General features: G+C 40.5%; 1 protein-coding gene across 20 annotated transcripts in view; it reads left to right on the top strand.

Moving 5' to 3' along the window:
* Window positions 1-779: 779 nt before the first annotated feature.
* Window positions 780-16,779, top strand: part of MPDZ (multiple PDZ domain crumbs cell polarity complex component) — a 92,234-nt gene continuing 76,234 nt past the window's right edge. For 15 of the 20 annotated variants that reach the window (XM_050328643.1, XM_050328642.1, XM_050328637.1 and 12 more), the window contains exons 1-3: window positions 780-823; window positions 8,812-8,882; window positions 9,464-9,630. In XM_050328643.1, the coding sequence (XP_050184600.1) occupies window positions 8,867-8,882; window positions 9,464-9,630 (183 nt within the window). In that variant the 5' untranslated portion in view covers window positions 780-823; window positions 8,812-8,866. Of the gene's footprint in view, window positions 824-1,681; window positions 1,968-7,277; window positions 7,353-8,811; window positions 8,883-9,447; window positions 9,631-16,779 lie in introns of those variants that run through there. The other 5 variants (XM_050328653.1, XM_050328652.1, XM_050328650.1 and 2 more) reach the window with 3 other exon arrangements.

The following is a 16,779-nucleotide window of genomic DNA, read 5'->3' as shown; positions in this document are numbered from 1 at the left end:
TCATTTTGTCTGACTTCATCATGTGTTGTTTGTTGGTCTTCGCCTCTTTTTAAATTTAATTTTATTGCATTTTTATTTAACTTGTCCAATCATTTCCCATTTTCCAGTCCCGGCTCATCTTGTTGAAGCTGAAGGGGCACAGCCGGTGGCCGGGCCCGGCCGCAGGCAGCACGGCCCCAGCGGGCGGAGGCAGCGGCGAGCCCGTCGCCGCCTTCACTTCACGGGCGAACTGGGGAGGTAAACCCGGGCAGCCCGGCTCCCCAGTGTCACCCCCGGCACGGCGTACTCTCCGGTAGCCCTGGGGAGGCGAACTTTGCGGGAAGGACCGCGAGGCGACAGGCCGGGAGGGAGCGGGCCGGGCAGCGTTCGAATGTGGTCCGCCCCTGGATACCCCCGCCACCTCCCGCATAGCCCTGCCACCCCCTGGATGCCCCCGCCAACCCCCGGATACCCCGGCACCCCCTGGATGCCCCCGTCATCCCCCAGACACCCTTGCCACCCCCCGGATACCCCCGCCACCCCCGGATACCCAGGCCATCTCCTGGATACCCCCGCCAACCCCTGGAATCCCCGCCATCCCCTGGATGCCCCCGCCCCCCGTGGCGGCGGTGCGGCCGCGGTCCCGCTCGGCTCTGCGGGCGAGCGGCCCAGCCGTTCCCCGGGGAGACCCGCGGGCGGGGGGGCGGCGGTGCAGGATTAGGTTTCAGGCCGGCGGGGCGTGCCCGAGCGCGCTGCCCCCGCGGCGCGGATCGCTCGGCGCCGCTACTCGGGGGCGGGAAGGGCGGAGACCGGGGCTGGGCGGCGGGGCCGCCGAGCTGCTGGGGTAAGCGGGGCGCCGGGCCGGGCGGCGGGAAGGGGGCTGAGCCCGCCCGCGCCGTCCTGAGGGGATGCGGGCCGGGGAGGGCCTGCCATGTCGCTGGAGTTTGAGCGGCCTTTTAAAAGGCATTTGTCTCGCGAAGTTTTATTTATTATTGTTCTCTTCGTTCCCCGGGTTTCGCCGGGGAGGGGTATGGCTGGAGGAGCAGAGAGGCCGTGGAGCCGCGGGGATTGCTGAGCCTGTTGCTATGTCCCGTCCCTCCTGCCCGGGACTGTCCGCGGGCAGCGGGAGCGGCGCTGGGGGCCGCGCTGGGCCGGGGCTCCGGCCTGCGGCGGCGGGCGGTCCGCGGGCTCCAGCGGCCTGGCGGGGACTCGTCCTCACATAAACAAAAGCCGAACCTCCCCCGGCATCTGCAGGGCGCCCTGCTGCCCGCACCTCCTCTCCGTTTTCAACCCTCGCCGGTGTTTCCTGCCGGGCAGGGTCTCCTCACCTGCCGCCGCTGCCAGGGACCCGCGGGCGGCCCTCGGCCAGCGCCTGCGGTCGGCGGCGTTGAGACTCGCTGGGAGCCAGAGCCGGACCGGAGGCCCGGGCGAGATCGGCGGTGTCCTTGGGCTCGGGGAGGGGCGGCGGCCGCGGGTACTCGGGGGTCGGTACCTGTTGCCGTGGTGGTGTCGGCGCTTCCCGCCGGTCCGGACGCTCCCCGGGTACGCCTTTAAACGTGACGGGTTTGGCAGAGGGGACGCGGAGCGGCGAGGAGCCGCCCGCAGCCGTGTCCTTTGATGAGTCTGGATGCGCAAAGGAAAGGGTCTGCTTTTCGGGATGGTTCGTTCCTCATACGGTGTTCCCCCTTGCTGCCAGCACCTCCGTATGTTACTGGAAATAGCAGTAGGAAGAAAGGGAGCAAAAGAAACACTCTCACAAAGCCGACCTTTTGAACTCCGTGTACCGCATTTAACAGACTTGATTTGCCACTTGGCTGAAGAATGTTGTGGTTTTATTTTTACTTCCTTTTCCTTGTCTTTTGCTTTTATGACACTACCGCGTCCCGTTATATTTTTACTTCTTAACACGTGCAGAAGGTGGTTTTTTTAACTATAAACTGTTGAGTAGAAAACGTCCTTATCGACTTTGGTGCCAGAAATGCTATCAGGTATCTGTCTCGGGAGGAGAGCAGTGATTTACCGTAATCAGGCAAGGGTTTGAATTCTGCAGTTGCGGAATTTCTCTCGTATGATGCCCTGTGGTTTCCATATCACCACTCCGTTTTCCAAGATAACAGCAACTCGTTGGGAGGAAGGAATCTAAACTGGAAAAGGGGAAAGTGGTAAAATATTTTTTAGGAATGTTACTTGAGGCTTCTATGGAAATTGAAAGTAGTAACACTAGAAGAAAATAATGCAGACTGAAAATATACAAGGACGTATCCACCTTTACAAACAACATTTTTTAAGACAAAGAGCATCAACCTTTTTTTTCCCCCCAAATTGTTACACATTTCTAGTATGCATATATTTTATCTGTATGTATTTAGTTAACAGTAGCATACATGTAACATTTGCTGATTAGCTGTGGTGTTTCTGGTTGTTTCCTTAGTGCTTTGAAGAAGCTTTTTCATCAGGAACTGGACACACTCTCTCCTCTTTACGCCGAAGTGCACTAGGAAAGTTAGATCAGTATCAGCATCAGGCAAGAGAGAACTGCACTACTTACATACCAATTGATGATCTTTATATTCCTCCTGGCCCTTTGTGAATTCTTCAGAGGGAAATGCCGTGCCCTTCTCAGTCACCCAAATCACTGTAAATGGTTCTGTTTTAACAAGTATTAATCACTGTACTAAGAACCATTTTAAAGACCTTTAAAATCATCTCCGTGTTTCCTTTAAGAGAGTTTACATTCTGTGGAGAGCATCCAATAAATTTTCGAATTGACTTTAGATTTGATCATCCTGACGAAGCAGTTTAAGCCAGTACAGTACCATGCTGGCAGTATACTGTATCTTCATTGCTAAGGACAGTTTTTTTGGCATTCCCAACAAGTCATTACAAAAATGTGCTACTTTTACCTAGGCAATATTGAAGTATTTCTTTCATAGACTTCAAACCTTGTCCTTGCATCTGAGACCTCTTGCACAGCGGTCTTGTTATACGCTGTCATGATTTTCTGTATAACTTGCTTGTTATTGTCACAGTATACAATGAGAAATTTGCCTTTTCAGTTTGTAAGGGTAACAGTGACTCTTTGTTGAAGCTTACTGGCAACTGTTCAGTGAAGCTTTGTATTTATTCATTTATGTATGCTGTTGTCACCTCTGTGAAGAATCCAGTATACATTAAGAGGTGCAACTGCTGTAGGAACTATGCTTCATCAGGTTTAACTGAATTTAATAACTATGGTAATCAATCGCCTATGCTGAAAACATAAAGAGGCAATATTAACCGTGCCTATGTTTCGTTAATTCAGTATCCCATATATTCAGCACATACTAAAAAGTTGCTTTGCAGTTTCTGAAGCTAATGGACTTCAGAAGTTAGAAGAAAGGATTCCAACTCATCTCAACTGAAAATATTTACTGAAAAAAAACTTTTTTGTAAACAGATATGTTTGTTCCATTAACAAAAAACCCACCAAAACCCCACTAGAAACACTTCACTTACTATGTTATCATTTTTGCAGTACTCTCTGCAAATCACTTTTAAATGTGCTATATCAGACAGGCTTATCAGGAGGTGAAAGCATAATGGATACTTTAAGCCCATTTTGGTTGCAATTATGACTTGCATGTCAGTTAACATGGATATTTTATATTATGCTGATATAGGGCTCCTTACAGTGTTATAGAACATTATTAATTATACACAGTGAACAGGCTGCTAATTTATCAAAAAGGATTTTAAGTTTCCTTAACACATTAATGTATTGTGTACAGAAGGTTAAAAATAGTTGAATGTTCAAAATTCTGTTTTCATAGTTGCTTAAAAATACATAAGGCTGTTCAACTCTATCGCAGAACTTCTCTAATGTACAGAGCCATTACATCTCTACATATTTTTGATGCAGTCAGCATTTTCCTAAGTTTCAAGAGGTTAGTAACATCTTTTCAGACTTCTTACAGTCTTAATATAGGCTGTGTGAATACTGCCTTTTTATTTCTATTTTGAATGTTTCAGAACAATTTTCATTAACATAGCTTTTAAATGTAAATATCAGGCTTCTCTTGCCTACCTGTTTCATTCCAGATAGTGGAAATCTGCTTTGTTCTTTGTGGAACAGTGAACGTTAATTTTGCTTGTATTAAATCCTTAATTTGAATCAGTTCTCTCTTTTGTCATTCAGAAGCTAGTAGTCTAGGGTCTCTTGGCTGATGAAATTGAGTGGTTGATGTTAATTTGGCAAGCTCGTGTCCTGTCAGTAAAATGATGGGCTAACCTTTTTTCCCTTTCTTCCTTTCCACTAATTGTTTTTGTTTATCATCTTTTCTCTGTTGGTCAGTGTTCTTTTGCACTTATTTCCATACTCTTTCTCAGTGTGCTTAAGAAAGCACTGTATGCGAGAACAAAATTGCCTTTGTGACAGTAGAAAAATACATAGAAAAGCATGAGATTTTCCAATTTACCATGAATAATTTCTACTGCATTTATTTTGACAAGACTACTCCCAGAGAATCTGGGATCCACCTTAGGTTTTCTCCTTAGTAGCCAGTGTGCAGGATGTAACTGGGCAAAATGGAAGAGCTCTTGGAATCTGCAGGCAAAGCAGAAGTTTTAGCAGTAATTAATATCTTCCACTTCCTGCATGTTTTGGTTTCCTCTAACTGCACCATGCAGGGCTAGCACAATATGCCTGTTTGAGTGATAGCCAGAAAATATGGGAGGGAAATGACATGGGATAAAAATCAAATGTTAAAGGATATCTCTTACACAGACAAAACTAGGCCAAGTGTTGAAATTTAGATTAGAAGTTTTGAAATACTCTTTTTTAACAACTATTAAATGCATGTTGTGGTTACCATGCCGCTTAATTGAAACAGATTTGATTTTAATCTCATGCCAAAGTTTGGGCCCAGAGATCATGCTTAAGATAGGCATTTCCTCTGTGTGCTCTAGAGCACTTCAAGTAATGCAGGAGCTACAGGGCAAAGCCTATTACTGTGTTTTCTATCTTTGGCATTGCACGCTTGCTAATCCACTGCTATGAGCATTAGTTTCCAGGGTATTATCTGAAATGACTTTGTGAAATAGTAGATGGAGTATCTATCAATGAAACAGAGACAGTTTCTTTGTAGAAACTAGGTGATCAGGTGTGAAAGAACAATCATTGGAAACAGGTCATCTTTTCATGAATCTTTTGTCTCTTTAGCTAAGTGTCTTGAGTGATTGCAATGGAAAGGAGGTAATCAAATAAATTTCAGGTTGTTTTTTTTGAAATTCTGCCACCTGTGGATTTTAGCATTACAGAAGTGGACAGAAGAAAACCAGAGCTGCAACATGCCAACTATTTTCTGGCAACAAACCTTATCAAAGGAGGGTAGCATAGAGAGTAGAGAAAGTGTATATAACATTTTTGTTTCTTACTATGTGAAGAATCAAATTTGAAATGCAAGTTTGAAAGGGATAATTTTTAATTTTCGCTTATACTTAGAGAGCAGACCATGTTTGTCACCACGTACCTGTCTAAAATTCCTTGTGTTTTCTACTTTAGTGTTATAAAACAGAAAGAAAAATAGAAGGCAGAGAGGGTTTTTTGTTTGTTTGCTTTTTTTTTAAGTCATAGCTTTCAGGTGCCTGTGCCTTTAAAACTTGAAAGTAAATTTAACTTACTATTTCCTTAGCAGTATTTCTTTGAGTTGCTAATAAAAAAAGTCTAACTCAGACAGTCTCTGTCCTTATTACTGTGAAGAGATTAATGAACTTTAGCACTGAAATATAAAAATAGTTAAATCTACTTTGAGCTAAGCTCTTTGAAGTGTGAACGGCATGGCATGATGTATAGAAGGGCTAGTTTTGGCTCCAGGTTCCTGTGATACAAATTGTCAGGAGTTTGCAGAATGAGAAAATCAGAACATATCTTCCTGTTTGTTGTACATCTAGAAGTCTGTGATTTCATTATAAAAATATTAATTATAGCAAATGATAGTCAACAAGTCATCATGCATGCCTCTCTACTTCTCCCTAGCACATTATTTCTAAAATACCTTGAAGCAAACGTTGGTTTAAAGGCCGAGGCGGCCTGTAGTCGGTGGTGTTGCTTGTGGGTGTGTCTCAGTGGTGTATTTTGGACAAATGTGTGGTTGCTTCTCTTGTACTTCCATATGTTAATGTGCCACTAAGCTGATGCTGAGAGATCCTGCTTGTTAGCATGGATGTGGCACAGCAGGAGCACAGTCATGTGGGTTTCAGAGTGCAGGCAGAGAGAACAGGGATCATCTGGGCCTGAGATGTGTAGAAACACTGGTGTGCCTCAATGCATTGCGTCTGCGTCAGAGGTGTCCTGAGGGAAAACATCCTGACAGCAGTTTTGGTTGCTCACGCTTGTTGCTGCAGTCAACAAAAGCAATAAGCTGGACAGTTGGGAAGGGATTCCCTGATAATGTAAACACAAATAAGGAGAATTAAACTGAGAGTTAAAAATGGATTTGCTGATGCTAGTGTAGCACTGGAGCAGTATTCATTTCTCTCTCTAAAGCATGAGGTAAATAGAAAGTATATAATGAGTGTCTTAGCAAAGCTAAGGACTTCTTTTAATTGCAAATTAAATACCATCATCTCAATCTGTAGAGTATGTTTAGGACTTGCGTCTGCTTTTAGAAATCTTTCACTATAAGTTGTCAGAGTTCATACCTTCAGGGTTGCCTGAACACAGTGGTGACCTTCTCTGCTGTCACTTGTAAAACATGTCTTTCACAGCATGGCAAGAATGAGATTTTAGGCAAATAGAATCATGATATAAAGCAATATCCAGCTATTCCAAAAGACAGGGACATTTTACAGATATATCTCTTCTTGAGGTTCTTGTGGAGCTGAAGCAGAACAGTAATGCTGTATTTTTCCTGAGTAGTTTCATCTGTTGAACATATAATGCTGTGTGCTTGTGTGTATAGTGCTGTGATAGGATCATGACACTGAAATGACTGAAAAACAACTCCATATCTATTTTTTTCCACAGTTTTCTAGTTGCATCCACTACAGAGCCCGAAGAGTAGCTATAGAGAAAGAACTGGAACAGGAAAATAGAAAATAACTGCTTTGACTGGCATTGCCACTGAGAAAGACACCTATAAATGTACCATAAATGTAAACTTGTAAATAGGGGGTTTGAATAGAAGTGATAGTAGTTTGTTAATCTAAAAATGAGCTATGGTTGATTAAGGTTTGGGGAAGCCCACTTACTTCATAGTATTTAAATAATCTCATCCAGCACTTTCTGTGTAAAATAGATTTAATTTTATCTTGTTTTGTAGAGTGACAGGGTGAAAAAATAAGATATGTTCGTATTTTCAGATCTGGCAATCACGTGCTGGAATTTCCCTTGCCAGGTGAGAAAACAAATTCATAAAAGTGTATTTTTATTTGTTACTGATACTGTATTGGATTCTGTTGAATCAAGGAATGAGATTACTTTGACAAAATCAGTTTTAAGCGGTTTGAAGGTTTGTCCCTAAGTGGTATACTGTCCTGAAAAGGATGATGAGTGATTCTGTACCAATGTATTAGCAAATTCAAAAGCAACTTTCAGAGAGGCTGTGAACGCTCCCATTGCCAGAGGTGTTCAAGGCCAGGCTGGATGGAGCTCTGATTAGCCAGGTCTAGTGCAAAGTTCCCTGCCCATGAGAGAGAGGTTGGAACTAGATGATCTTTAAGGTTCTTTCCAACCCTAATCAGTCTATGATTCTGGGATTCCATGAATAAAATTGATACAAAGCTTCTGGCATATCACACCAGGGAAGTCACTTTGGTGGAACACGAGACCATTTTAAACCCACATGGTTTGTTTTCTCTGCATAAATACCAGTAGTATAGGCTTGATTGTCAAGCCCATAAAGGTCCTGTTAGGCTAGCTTACTCAGAGATCTGTCTACATAATTCCCATTTCTTTTTCTCTCCTAAGTTTCAAGAAAAAAACCTCTTTTCCTGAGTGCTTAGAGATCACGGTTCTGCATGGGGATGCTATAATCATTTTCCTATTATAAAGAAAACAAAAGCACGATCTTGAAGGATAAGGTTATACATACACCTGCAATGATTGTTGAACTCCTCCCTTCTTCTCAGCTATCCATCTCATCAAACATGTTCTATTGCTACAAATTGCATAGCAATTGCAGGCATACTGTTGAAAAAAAAGCCCCAAACGACCCCCAAAAGCTACAAAAAGTATAAACAAAGCAATGTCCAAATATCTTTCTCTTAGCATAGAATTTCCTACCTGGAAACACACTGGTGAAAACTCAGCCATCATCCAGATCAGAGTCTCAATTCCAGTAGGTATTAATGTGAGATTCTTGCAAGCCTTTAGCATGAATGCTTTGTGATTTATGTGACTTTTCTTTAAAGATTACTTAAAAATGTGCCGCGGCTGGTGCACCTGAAATTGTCGACATAGAGCTTGAAAACTGATCCCGCAGGGAATGTCTTTTGTGAATCACTGAAAAGGAAAGCAATGAAACTGTGTAAAATATCAGTGACAGCAATGATTCATAGCTTCTCTTTAAAGCAGTGCAGGAGATGTTGTACAACAGTATGCAGACAGCAGCATTGGTATGGAAATGCAAGAATATTACAAAGTACATTCCTAAAGCAATTTTCAGGCAGGTTTTAAGCACCAAAGTAACTCAGAATATGATCATCTTTGAGGTTATTTTTATTATCTGTGGAGATATGTTTTTTGTGGATTGTTATTTTGCTGTTTCTTGTTTTTGGAAGTCAAGCTTTTGTCTTCTCTGTCAGAGCTTAACACTTCTATAAATGTGACTTTTTTCCCTTTCTGTTATTTTACAGGGAAAGATTTCCTATCTCTTACCAACGTTGAAATAGAAGCTGAGAAGTGGAAAACATGTTGGAAACAATTGGTAATTTTTTTCATTTGTATCACAGTATTTTTTTGTGGCCAAATTAAGTGTGTATGATAGATTTGGGTCATTGGTATAAATGCTGAGAGAGATTTTGAAAAAATTATCTACTTTGATTAGAAATTTGTTTTGTGTTTGGGTTTTGGTATTTGAAAACAGAACATGTACCATTATTTGTTTAGGGTATTTAATTTTTAGCCTGTTGTCTTGATTTGATTGTTTTAATCTTTCCTAGAAAGACATGAAAAAGACAAATGTTTTCTATTATGACTCTTTATGTCACTGTTTATTTACAATGGTCTGTAGCCACAGTTCCTGTAACTGAATTTTAATGAAGGCTCCTTCACTTTTTTAATCCAGCTCTTGATGGACAAAATTGTGATTTTTGTTGGCTTCTGTTTTGTGCTCTGCCTCTGACTTCCTCCTTCATTAGATATGTTTGGGCTGGGATTTTTGTTCAGAACTGAGCTATTCAAGTCCTCCGTAGTTTGAACAGTAAAGAGAGTTATATTTAAACCTGATACCTGCTTGTATGTGGCTGTTTCTAGACTGCTACTGACTAGAAATGATTATTGCTACAGATACACATCGGGCCCTCCAGGCCATGGATCGCTTACAGGCAAAACTTCGGAATCGAGGTGACATTGCCAATGAGGAGAAACTGAGCTTATTAAAATCAGTGCTGCAGAGTCCTCTCTTTAATCAAATTCTGAACCTTCAGACTTCTGTTCAACAACTGAGAGATCAGGTAAGAAAAGAAGCGTTTCCAGATGAAAGGGAAAAATTGCTGAGGTGGTGCAAAAATGTCTTTGCTGGTTGAACAGTGAAATCAAATAGCTTAAACTAAAAATCTGATGCAAAGGTTCAGGGAACTGATGGGGACATACCCCATTTACTTTTCTGGGCTTTGTTGAGGCGCATAGTTTGTGTATGTGATTTTTATGTATATGCTCACTACTTACAATGTGCAGGGTAGGGAAATGGTGATTTTGGGTGCAGGGTTGACATGATGCATTTTGTCTCTGCCATTCAAAAGGACCATTCTTTCTGTGAGGTCTTAGGACTTTTTTTGTAGGTTTATTTTATTGCCCTCTTCTACCCTGCTGAAATGAGAATGTGAAAGGGAGGCTGTGAAATATTGACTTCAGAAGGACATGAGGATGTTATTTTTTCTAGATATAGGAATAAAATCAAAGAGAAACCTCCTTTTTTCTTGCTCAGTGTACTTAGTAAAAGTATTACTTTTCTGCATGTTTTCAGTGGGAGTGAGAAAAAGGTTGGCTATATTGGCTATATTGATTTGATTATTTGTTACTATAATTTTCTTGTCAGCAGAATAAGAACTTGTAAAATACAAAAATTAGTCCAGTAACAGAATTAGGACTAAACTGTGTATCTGCAAATAGTTGTTCCTGTTGACTCCTGCAAGATGGTCAGCTCTGTCTGGTATGCAGAAATGCTGAAGTGGAAGAATGCAGACCCTGCACATGGACCTTATCATTGTGTGGAGCCACATCTGGTCTCTGACTGGACTGTGGTGGTGAGGATTCCTCACAATCTTCACACAGCTGTGTGGCAGAAGAGCACAATGTGGCCCTTTATTGTTTCTTGTTGATCATCTTGATGCTATTTTGCACAGGCAAGAAGTAAATTAGGGTGGTGTCCACAGTGCTGTATTCATCACCATGTGTTTCAGATTTTGCCTGTGTTGTATTTAGACTCTTGATGATATTGGAGAGATTAAAAAAAATATAGGGAAAAAAACCTGTCCTGAAGATTTGTTTGCTCTGCTTTTTGAAAATGAGAATTTAACACTGACATTCAAAAATTCTGTAAAGTAAGTGATGCAGACCCTGGGAACACAGAGTGAGAAATGAAAGTGTGCCTGAAAAATTAATGGGAGTTTGGTGAAAAGACAAATTAAATTTTCACTTCTGGACATTTGTTGTGAAATTAAAGGATGGTTATCTTTTTAAATACAGTTACCTAAATTAGAAAAATGAAGCAGCTGATACTACATGTGGGTAATTTAAAACACATATTTTCTAAAAAGCAAATAATAATTTTACCATCTGTCCTGACCCTGCAGGTTTATTTGTGCAATAACTTTAGTGGCTTGTGCATGTTGCATGGTACATATCCTGTTAGTTAACAGGGAAGCTACTTGGATGTGACTTCCCTTTCTGATGTGTGCCTATATGAACACTTACACACGTAAATGTGTATTTCCTGAATTCTTAGATTTGTGTCAGGTCTTCATCCTGTATTTTCTCTGTAGAACCATTTCTTTCCTGTAATATAACATGAGATCGTCAGTTTTTTCTTGTTGTTATTTAAATAATTACAAAGATTACTGAAACAGGACAAAGGATTAAAAAATGAAAAAGGCATTCATGTTAAAAATAAAAATTATACTTCTTGGTATTTTCAAAGGCTCAGTTTTGAGGACATAATTTTTGTGACTGACAGAGTACTGTGCTTGAAACTCTTAAGTTACAAGTTGATGAAAACTGCAAGGCATGTGAATAGTGACCAGGCTTTTTGGCCAAACCATGCCAGACTAAAGAAGGTGACAAGTTGTTTCCCAAGCACTTGTAGTCAGAGCTGCATTTGAGACAGGATAACGGGATGCTGAGCTGTGCAATGACGAGATTTTGCAGTCTCTACCCAGCTGAGATTAGAATGGCTAATTTTTTTCCATGTTTAATGATGAGCTGCAATGACAGTTGAATGGGGATTTTGTTTCCCAAAGTGAAATGTGACAGTCTATTTAAACTGCTCTTGTAATTTTAATCAGTTTTTAAAGAGCTACAAGACTACTGTAAAATTATCAGGAGAAGGCTATCTTTTAGGATAGTAGAGATTAAAAGAGGGGATGGGATTAGAGAGGCCAGAAGAGCAATTTACTTTCTAAGTCAAACAGATTCCCTGCAAGTATCCCAGCAGAAGCAGGTCACCCAGTGAGATTTCACTGTGGTCCTTTAGTGGCTCAATAAGTTTGAGTGCAGGATGTATTCCTGGCTTGAGGCACTGTGTCTGGAAGGCAGAGTGATGATAGTGAAAGCTCTACCGTCTGTTTGTGCAGTGTGTGGACTGAGTGTATGTTGCTTTATCTGAACGCTGGGGAGGCATGATGCTAAAGTCAGCAACTCTGATGCTTTGGGGCTTATTGGTAGGTGCTTTAAAGTTGTTTGGGTTTTTTTCTTTCTTAAACTAACAAGCAGGATTTGTTTGCACTGCAAAACTGTCATTGTGAAGTTAAGAACTGAAGTGGAAAATAGAGGCACAGCAAAGGGTTGTTGTTTTTTTCTTTTTTTGAGAATTAACTGTTTTGACTTTACTAGTCACTTGATCTGGGGAGCACTGAAAGAAACAGGTTTTTTTTCTGTCTCTTTCTGTCTTTATTCTTCAGTCAATGCTTGTTTTCTCCTGTTGAAGAACAGTCCAGTTGTTTGAAGACAAGGAAATGACAGAAAAAAAAAAGGCAGAGATTGTTATGTTTTAAACTTTTCAATAATATTTCTTTATAAAATATTTTAAAGAAAATACCCAGACCATGCTAGCATTCTTCTCCTGCTTCTCTTCCTTTCCTTTTTGTCTTCCCCTCATCCACCTCCTCCTCTTCACCACCCCCCCCAACTTCCATTCCACTCAGGGCTCTGCCAGAACAAAATAACCCTCCCTTGGCTGAGCTGCATTCCTCAGATTTTTTGTTTTACTTGTGAGTTTGACCATAGTTTTTCCTTCACCGTAGTGGTGGGGATAGCTGTGTGTCAGTGCTAGAGAAAATTTAGGGAAGAAGTGATAAATTTTGTCTTCTAATATTGTCTGTAAATGCTTTGTTTGCACAATTAGAAATGTTTGCTTCACATCCTTAACCCCATCCACTAACAACCTGTTTGCTCAGTGTTTTGAAATGAGGTGCTCATGAGAAATTCTAGTTTGGGATCTGCTTCACCCACCCTGAGGATGGAGTTATAAAAGTGCAGTCATCAGAGGGGTGCTGGTGGCGCTGCCTGTTCTGGGAGGCTGGAGGATTTCTCTGTAGGGCTGGGGGCATCTGGCAGTGCTGGGCTCAAATAGCCTTTGCCTTGCACTTCACTTCCTGTCTCCCACTGTGATCCTGTTGCAGCTGACCTTCCTGCTGTTCAGGATCTTGCAGTCAGGTGAAATACTGCTTTGTATTTCTTGGGGTGTTCAAGGGCCGATGCTCAATGGCTGGAGCACAGAAACACTGAATATTTGTTGTTGTCCAAGTTGAGGCTTAGAAATGTTGAGCACATTGCTTTAAATGTTTATACACTGTTAAAAAAAAATATTTTTAACAACTGCACGTAAGCAGTACTTGACTGTATTTAGCATCTATCTGTGGGACTGTAACATAAATTTATCATATTCAGTGGTATTTATGAATTTTTCTTCTTGTCTTATGCAAATTATGTCCACATTCTTCACATGGAGATTCTACATACAGTTCAGAGAAAGCCAATCAAGGAAAATTGCCATAAGCCAGATTATAAAACATAGCAATATTCTTTCATATGGTACTTATGCAATCACAGTGCTGTAAAGCTATTTCTTGATGGAATTATGGTGAATTTATTACTGCAAAGTAGTGCAATTTAGAAGTTATGAAAAATACTTCATGCAACCACAAGAGCACTGTAATTTTAAGATTTGCACTTGTGGTTTTTTGCTACCCCTGGAATGACATATACTTCTGTTGTTAGTGGGAATATGCATCAGTTCTTCTGAACTTTTTCATGCTATACACCTGGATTTCAGGAGTGTCAGGGAAGAGACTCGTGATCACGTTTCTGCTTATGATTTGTCTGTGGATTCTGAAGTTCTACCATAAGTACCATTATAACTGTCATTATAAGTGTTTTTATGGTTTTTGAAGTGTAACCATTATGTTTCAGAAGAGGAGACATTGTGACATGGTTTTTTTGCACATGCATGCACACACACACACACACACACAACTTTACTCTGTTAACAGTTTAACATTTTTTCTTGAATTTTCAGAAGTCAGATGTCACTTAAGGTGAGGTTGGCTTCCTGTGCTCCACTGAACATGTAGTCGTGTTTAAAAAAAGGTGTGATGAAAATGAGGTGTTGCTCTCAGTTGCTCCTGATGTGTTTGTGTTCAATACTGTTTTAACTGTGCGGTTGTACTGAAGGTGAGGGGCAGCTTTTAAAGTTCTAGTTAAGCTAGTGTGGATTGAAGGGTTATTTTTTCCTTTTACTGCTATTTATAGTGTGCAACACTTCTCAGTTGATATCTTAACCATCATGCAAATAAAAACCATCCATTGTCTTCAGAATAAGGGAGTTACTACTTAATTATGGACAATGTCTTGGACAAGCATAAACAACTACCATCTTCTGCTTTGAAAGGTGGAAGGAATGGGTGAGGTCAGTCTATTCCTCTGTGCTTACAGTGACGTCCCAGCTCATACAAGTACGGAGAAGGGATGAAATTTCAAACTGAGAAGGTGGGCATTATATTGCCAGTTTGAACAGGATTTGGTCAATGAAAATACAATGTAAAACTTAAAAATTAATTGGTCTGGAGCTAATTCCATTTTAGCATGGGAACATCCAAGTTTTCTACCAGAGAGAAAACCATAAATCCCTAAGGACATTGTCATATCTTAATAGAAGAACTCCTTCAAACTTAAACAGAGAATAATATGGTGATACTGGGCAAATGTTCAGGTGGAAGTTAAAGTGCCCATCGTGGCTACCCTGCTGTTAGAACACTGCAAACACTGAAATGAGCTGCCTAAAGCAATCAATAAACTGTTAATTAGTAGTAGGAGAATGTATATAGATCATAGTACAGGATGGGCCCAGAGGTCCTTCTGCATGCTGAAGGTTGTCCTGTATGGGATGTTGAGTGGTACAAGAAGTATCTTAGATTCAGATAAGGCATACAATACAGTTCATTGTAAGGGCAGTGAGTCGTTTTCTATAACCTTTTATTTTTGATGTGTAGTTCCATTTGTTCTATACAGAAAGTGTGATTGTATATTAGTAAAAACAGTATCATGATGTAAACACCACTTGTATCTTTCACACTTCTAAAATTGTAATCATTTTGGATTACTATGGCTTGACATACCTTTTCATGCCTTGCTTGATTTTTCTAATGCAACTTGCTCCCTACACATTTGTGTGTAAAAGAGCACTCCAGAGACAGGAAAGACATAGACTTTTCATCCAGATTTCATGAGTTGGTGGTATTGTCTCTATTGTTAGCATTTTTCACACCATGTGGTAACATGGAATAAACTTAGAGCAGTGGAGCCACAGCTACAGTCAGTTTCTGTGGCTTAAAATTCTGTTTGTCTTTTTTTGCCTGCATAGCTCTTTCTTTTTAAAGCAGAAGGGGTTCTAGTCTCAAATTTTGCTTTTTAAAATGGTAGGATTTTACTTCTTTTTGTCTTAAAAAATGACTGTACATTCTATTCAGAATGGAGAATTCAAACACAGATTTTATAGGACTATCAGTAATATCAGTGACTTCCCCTTCTGCCATCCTGAAGGATGAAGCATCAGGAAGCTTCTGCCACATTAAAAAGGCCCCAAGACAGAATAATGCAGTTAGGATGGTCCTGGATGAAATGACAGACATTTCATGTATTTTTCTCCAAGTGTAATCATATTGACTGGAGTCATTACCATTCTCATCTTCTGAGTCTTACCCACTTAGTTTGAGGTTACCACTCCAAAAGCTGCACCAGAAAGGTTCTGTGAGCGCTCACTAATTGACATTGGGCAAAATCAGTAGGTTTTGCTCATACTGTGCTGTTCTTTGTTTAGGCGAATTTGCTGGCTTTGCTTGAGCAAGTGATTAGTTCTGCAAGTGATTAGTGTCCTTTTACCAAGAGTTTTCTGAGGATGGTAACCTACAGCAGAAAGTATAACTAAATTCTGTTTTCTGGAATGAGCACTGCAATTTAGAAAATGAACTTGTATCTGTAACTTACTAACATTGTCATATGAAACCAATATAGTGCGACCTTTGAGTGCACATGAAAGTTAGTTTGGATTTGCATCTTATATACTCTTCAGCTGCTTTATCCTGCTGTAGAAATGTAAAAATGTTAAACAGAAACAGCTAAGACTGGTTAATTGCAGTGGTATTGGGTAGATGTTAGATACTCTTAGGACTTATAGTTTCACCCATGACAATTTTTTTTGTGGGAAGAAATATAACTACTATCTTCTACAAGAAGATTTGGAGGTGGAGGAGAACAAGAAATAAAGCACGTATTTGACCAAGTTCAGGTATATACTTTTAGACATTGAAATGGAGGACATTGGGAAAGTGGAATTGAATTAACCTATTATATGGCCTCATGCAGGTAAGAAATGCAGCCAATTAATTCCTCACAAATACGGACAACAGAACATAATCTATATGTTATGGAAATATCTGAGTTCCAAACATCCAGACTTTCCTCTTAACAGTTTTTTATAGCAGAGCAGGCTAGGTACTCCTAAGAACTGTGTTTTTCCCAATGCTGTCTTGTGGTATTTTTTCTTTAACTTGAAGGTCTTCTCAGGCACATAAGTTGTTTGATTAACAACATTTGTTTATTGTATTTTCCTAAAGCATCTAGATGAGATGGAATTGTGTGATGGAGAGAAATAATGACCTTTTAATGACCGGACTATTGGGAGAATGATATGATAAACCTAATAGAAGTAACATGCTTAAACATTTAAGACTGGTGCAGTAGGCATTTTAGAATATATTTACAGTTTTGAAATTTTTGTTAATACGTGAAGTTTAAAAATATGACTTTAAGGAAGGGGAACCCTCGTCTTCTGTATTGAGGTACAGAATGCTAGAAAATGTGCACTGCAAAACTATGAAGAGTATTTG

This window comes from Myiozetetes cayanensis, unplaced genomic scaffold, assembly GCF_022539395.1.
Source record: "Myiozetetes cayanensis isolate MyiCay16 unplaced genomic scaffold, myiCay2020 scf4, whole genome shotgun sequence".
Classification (NCBI taxonomy): domain Eukaryota; kingdom Metazoa; phylum Chordata; class Aves; order Passeriformes; family Tyrannidae; genus Myiozetetes; species Myiozetetes cayanensis.
This window is presented reverse-complemented; position numbering and strand designations above follow the sequence as displayed.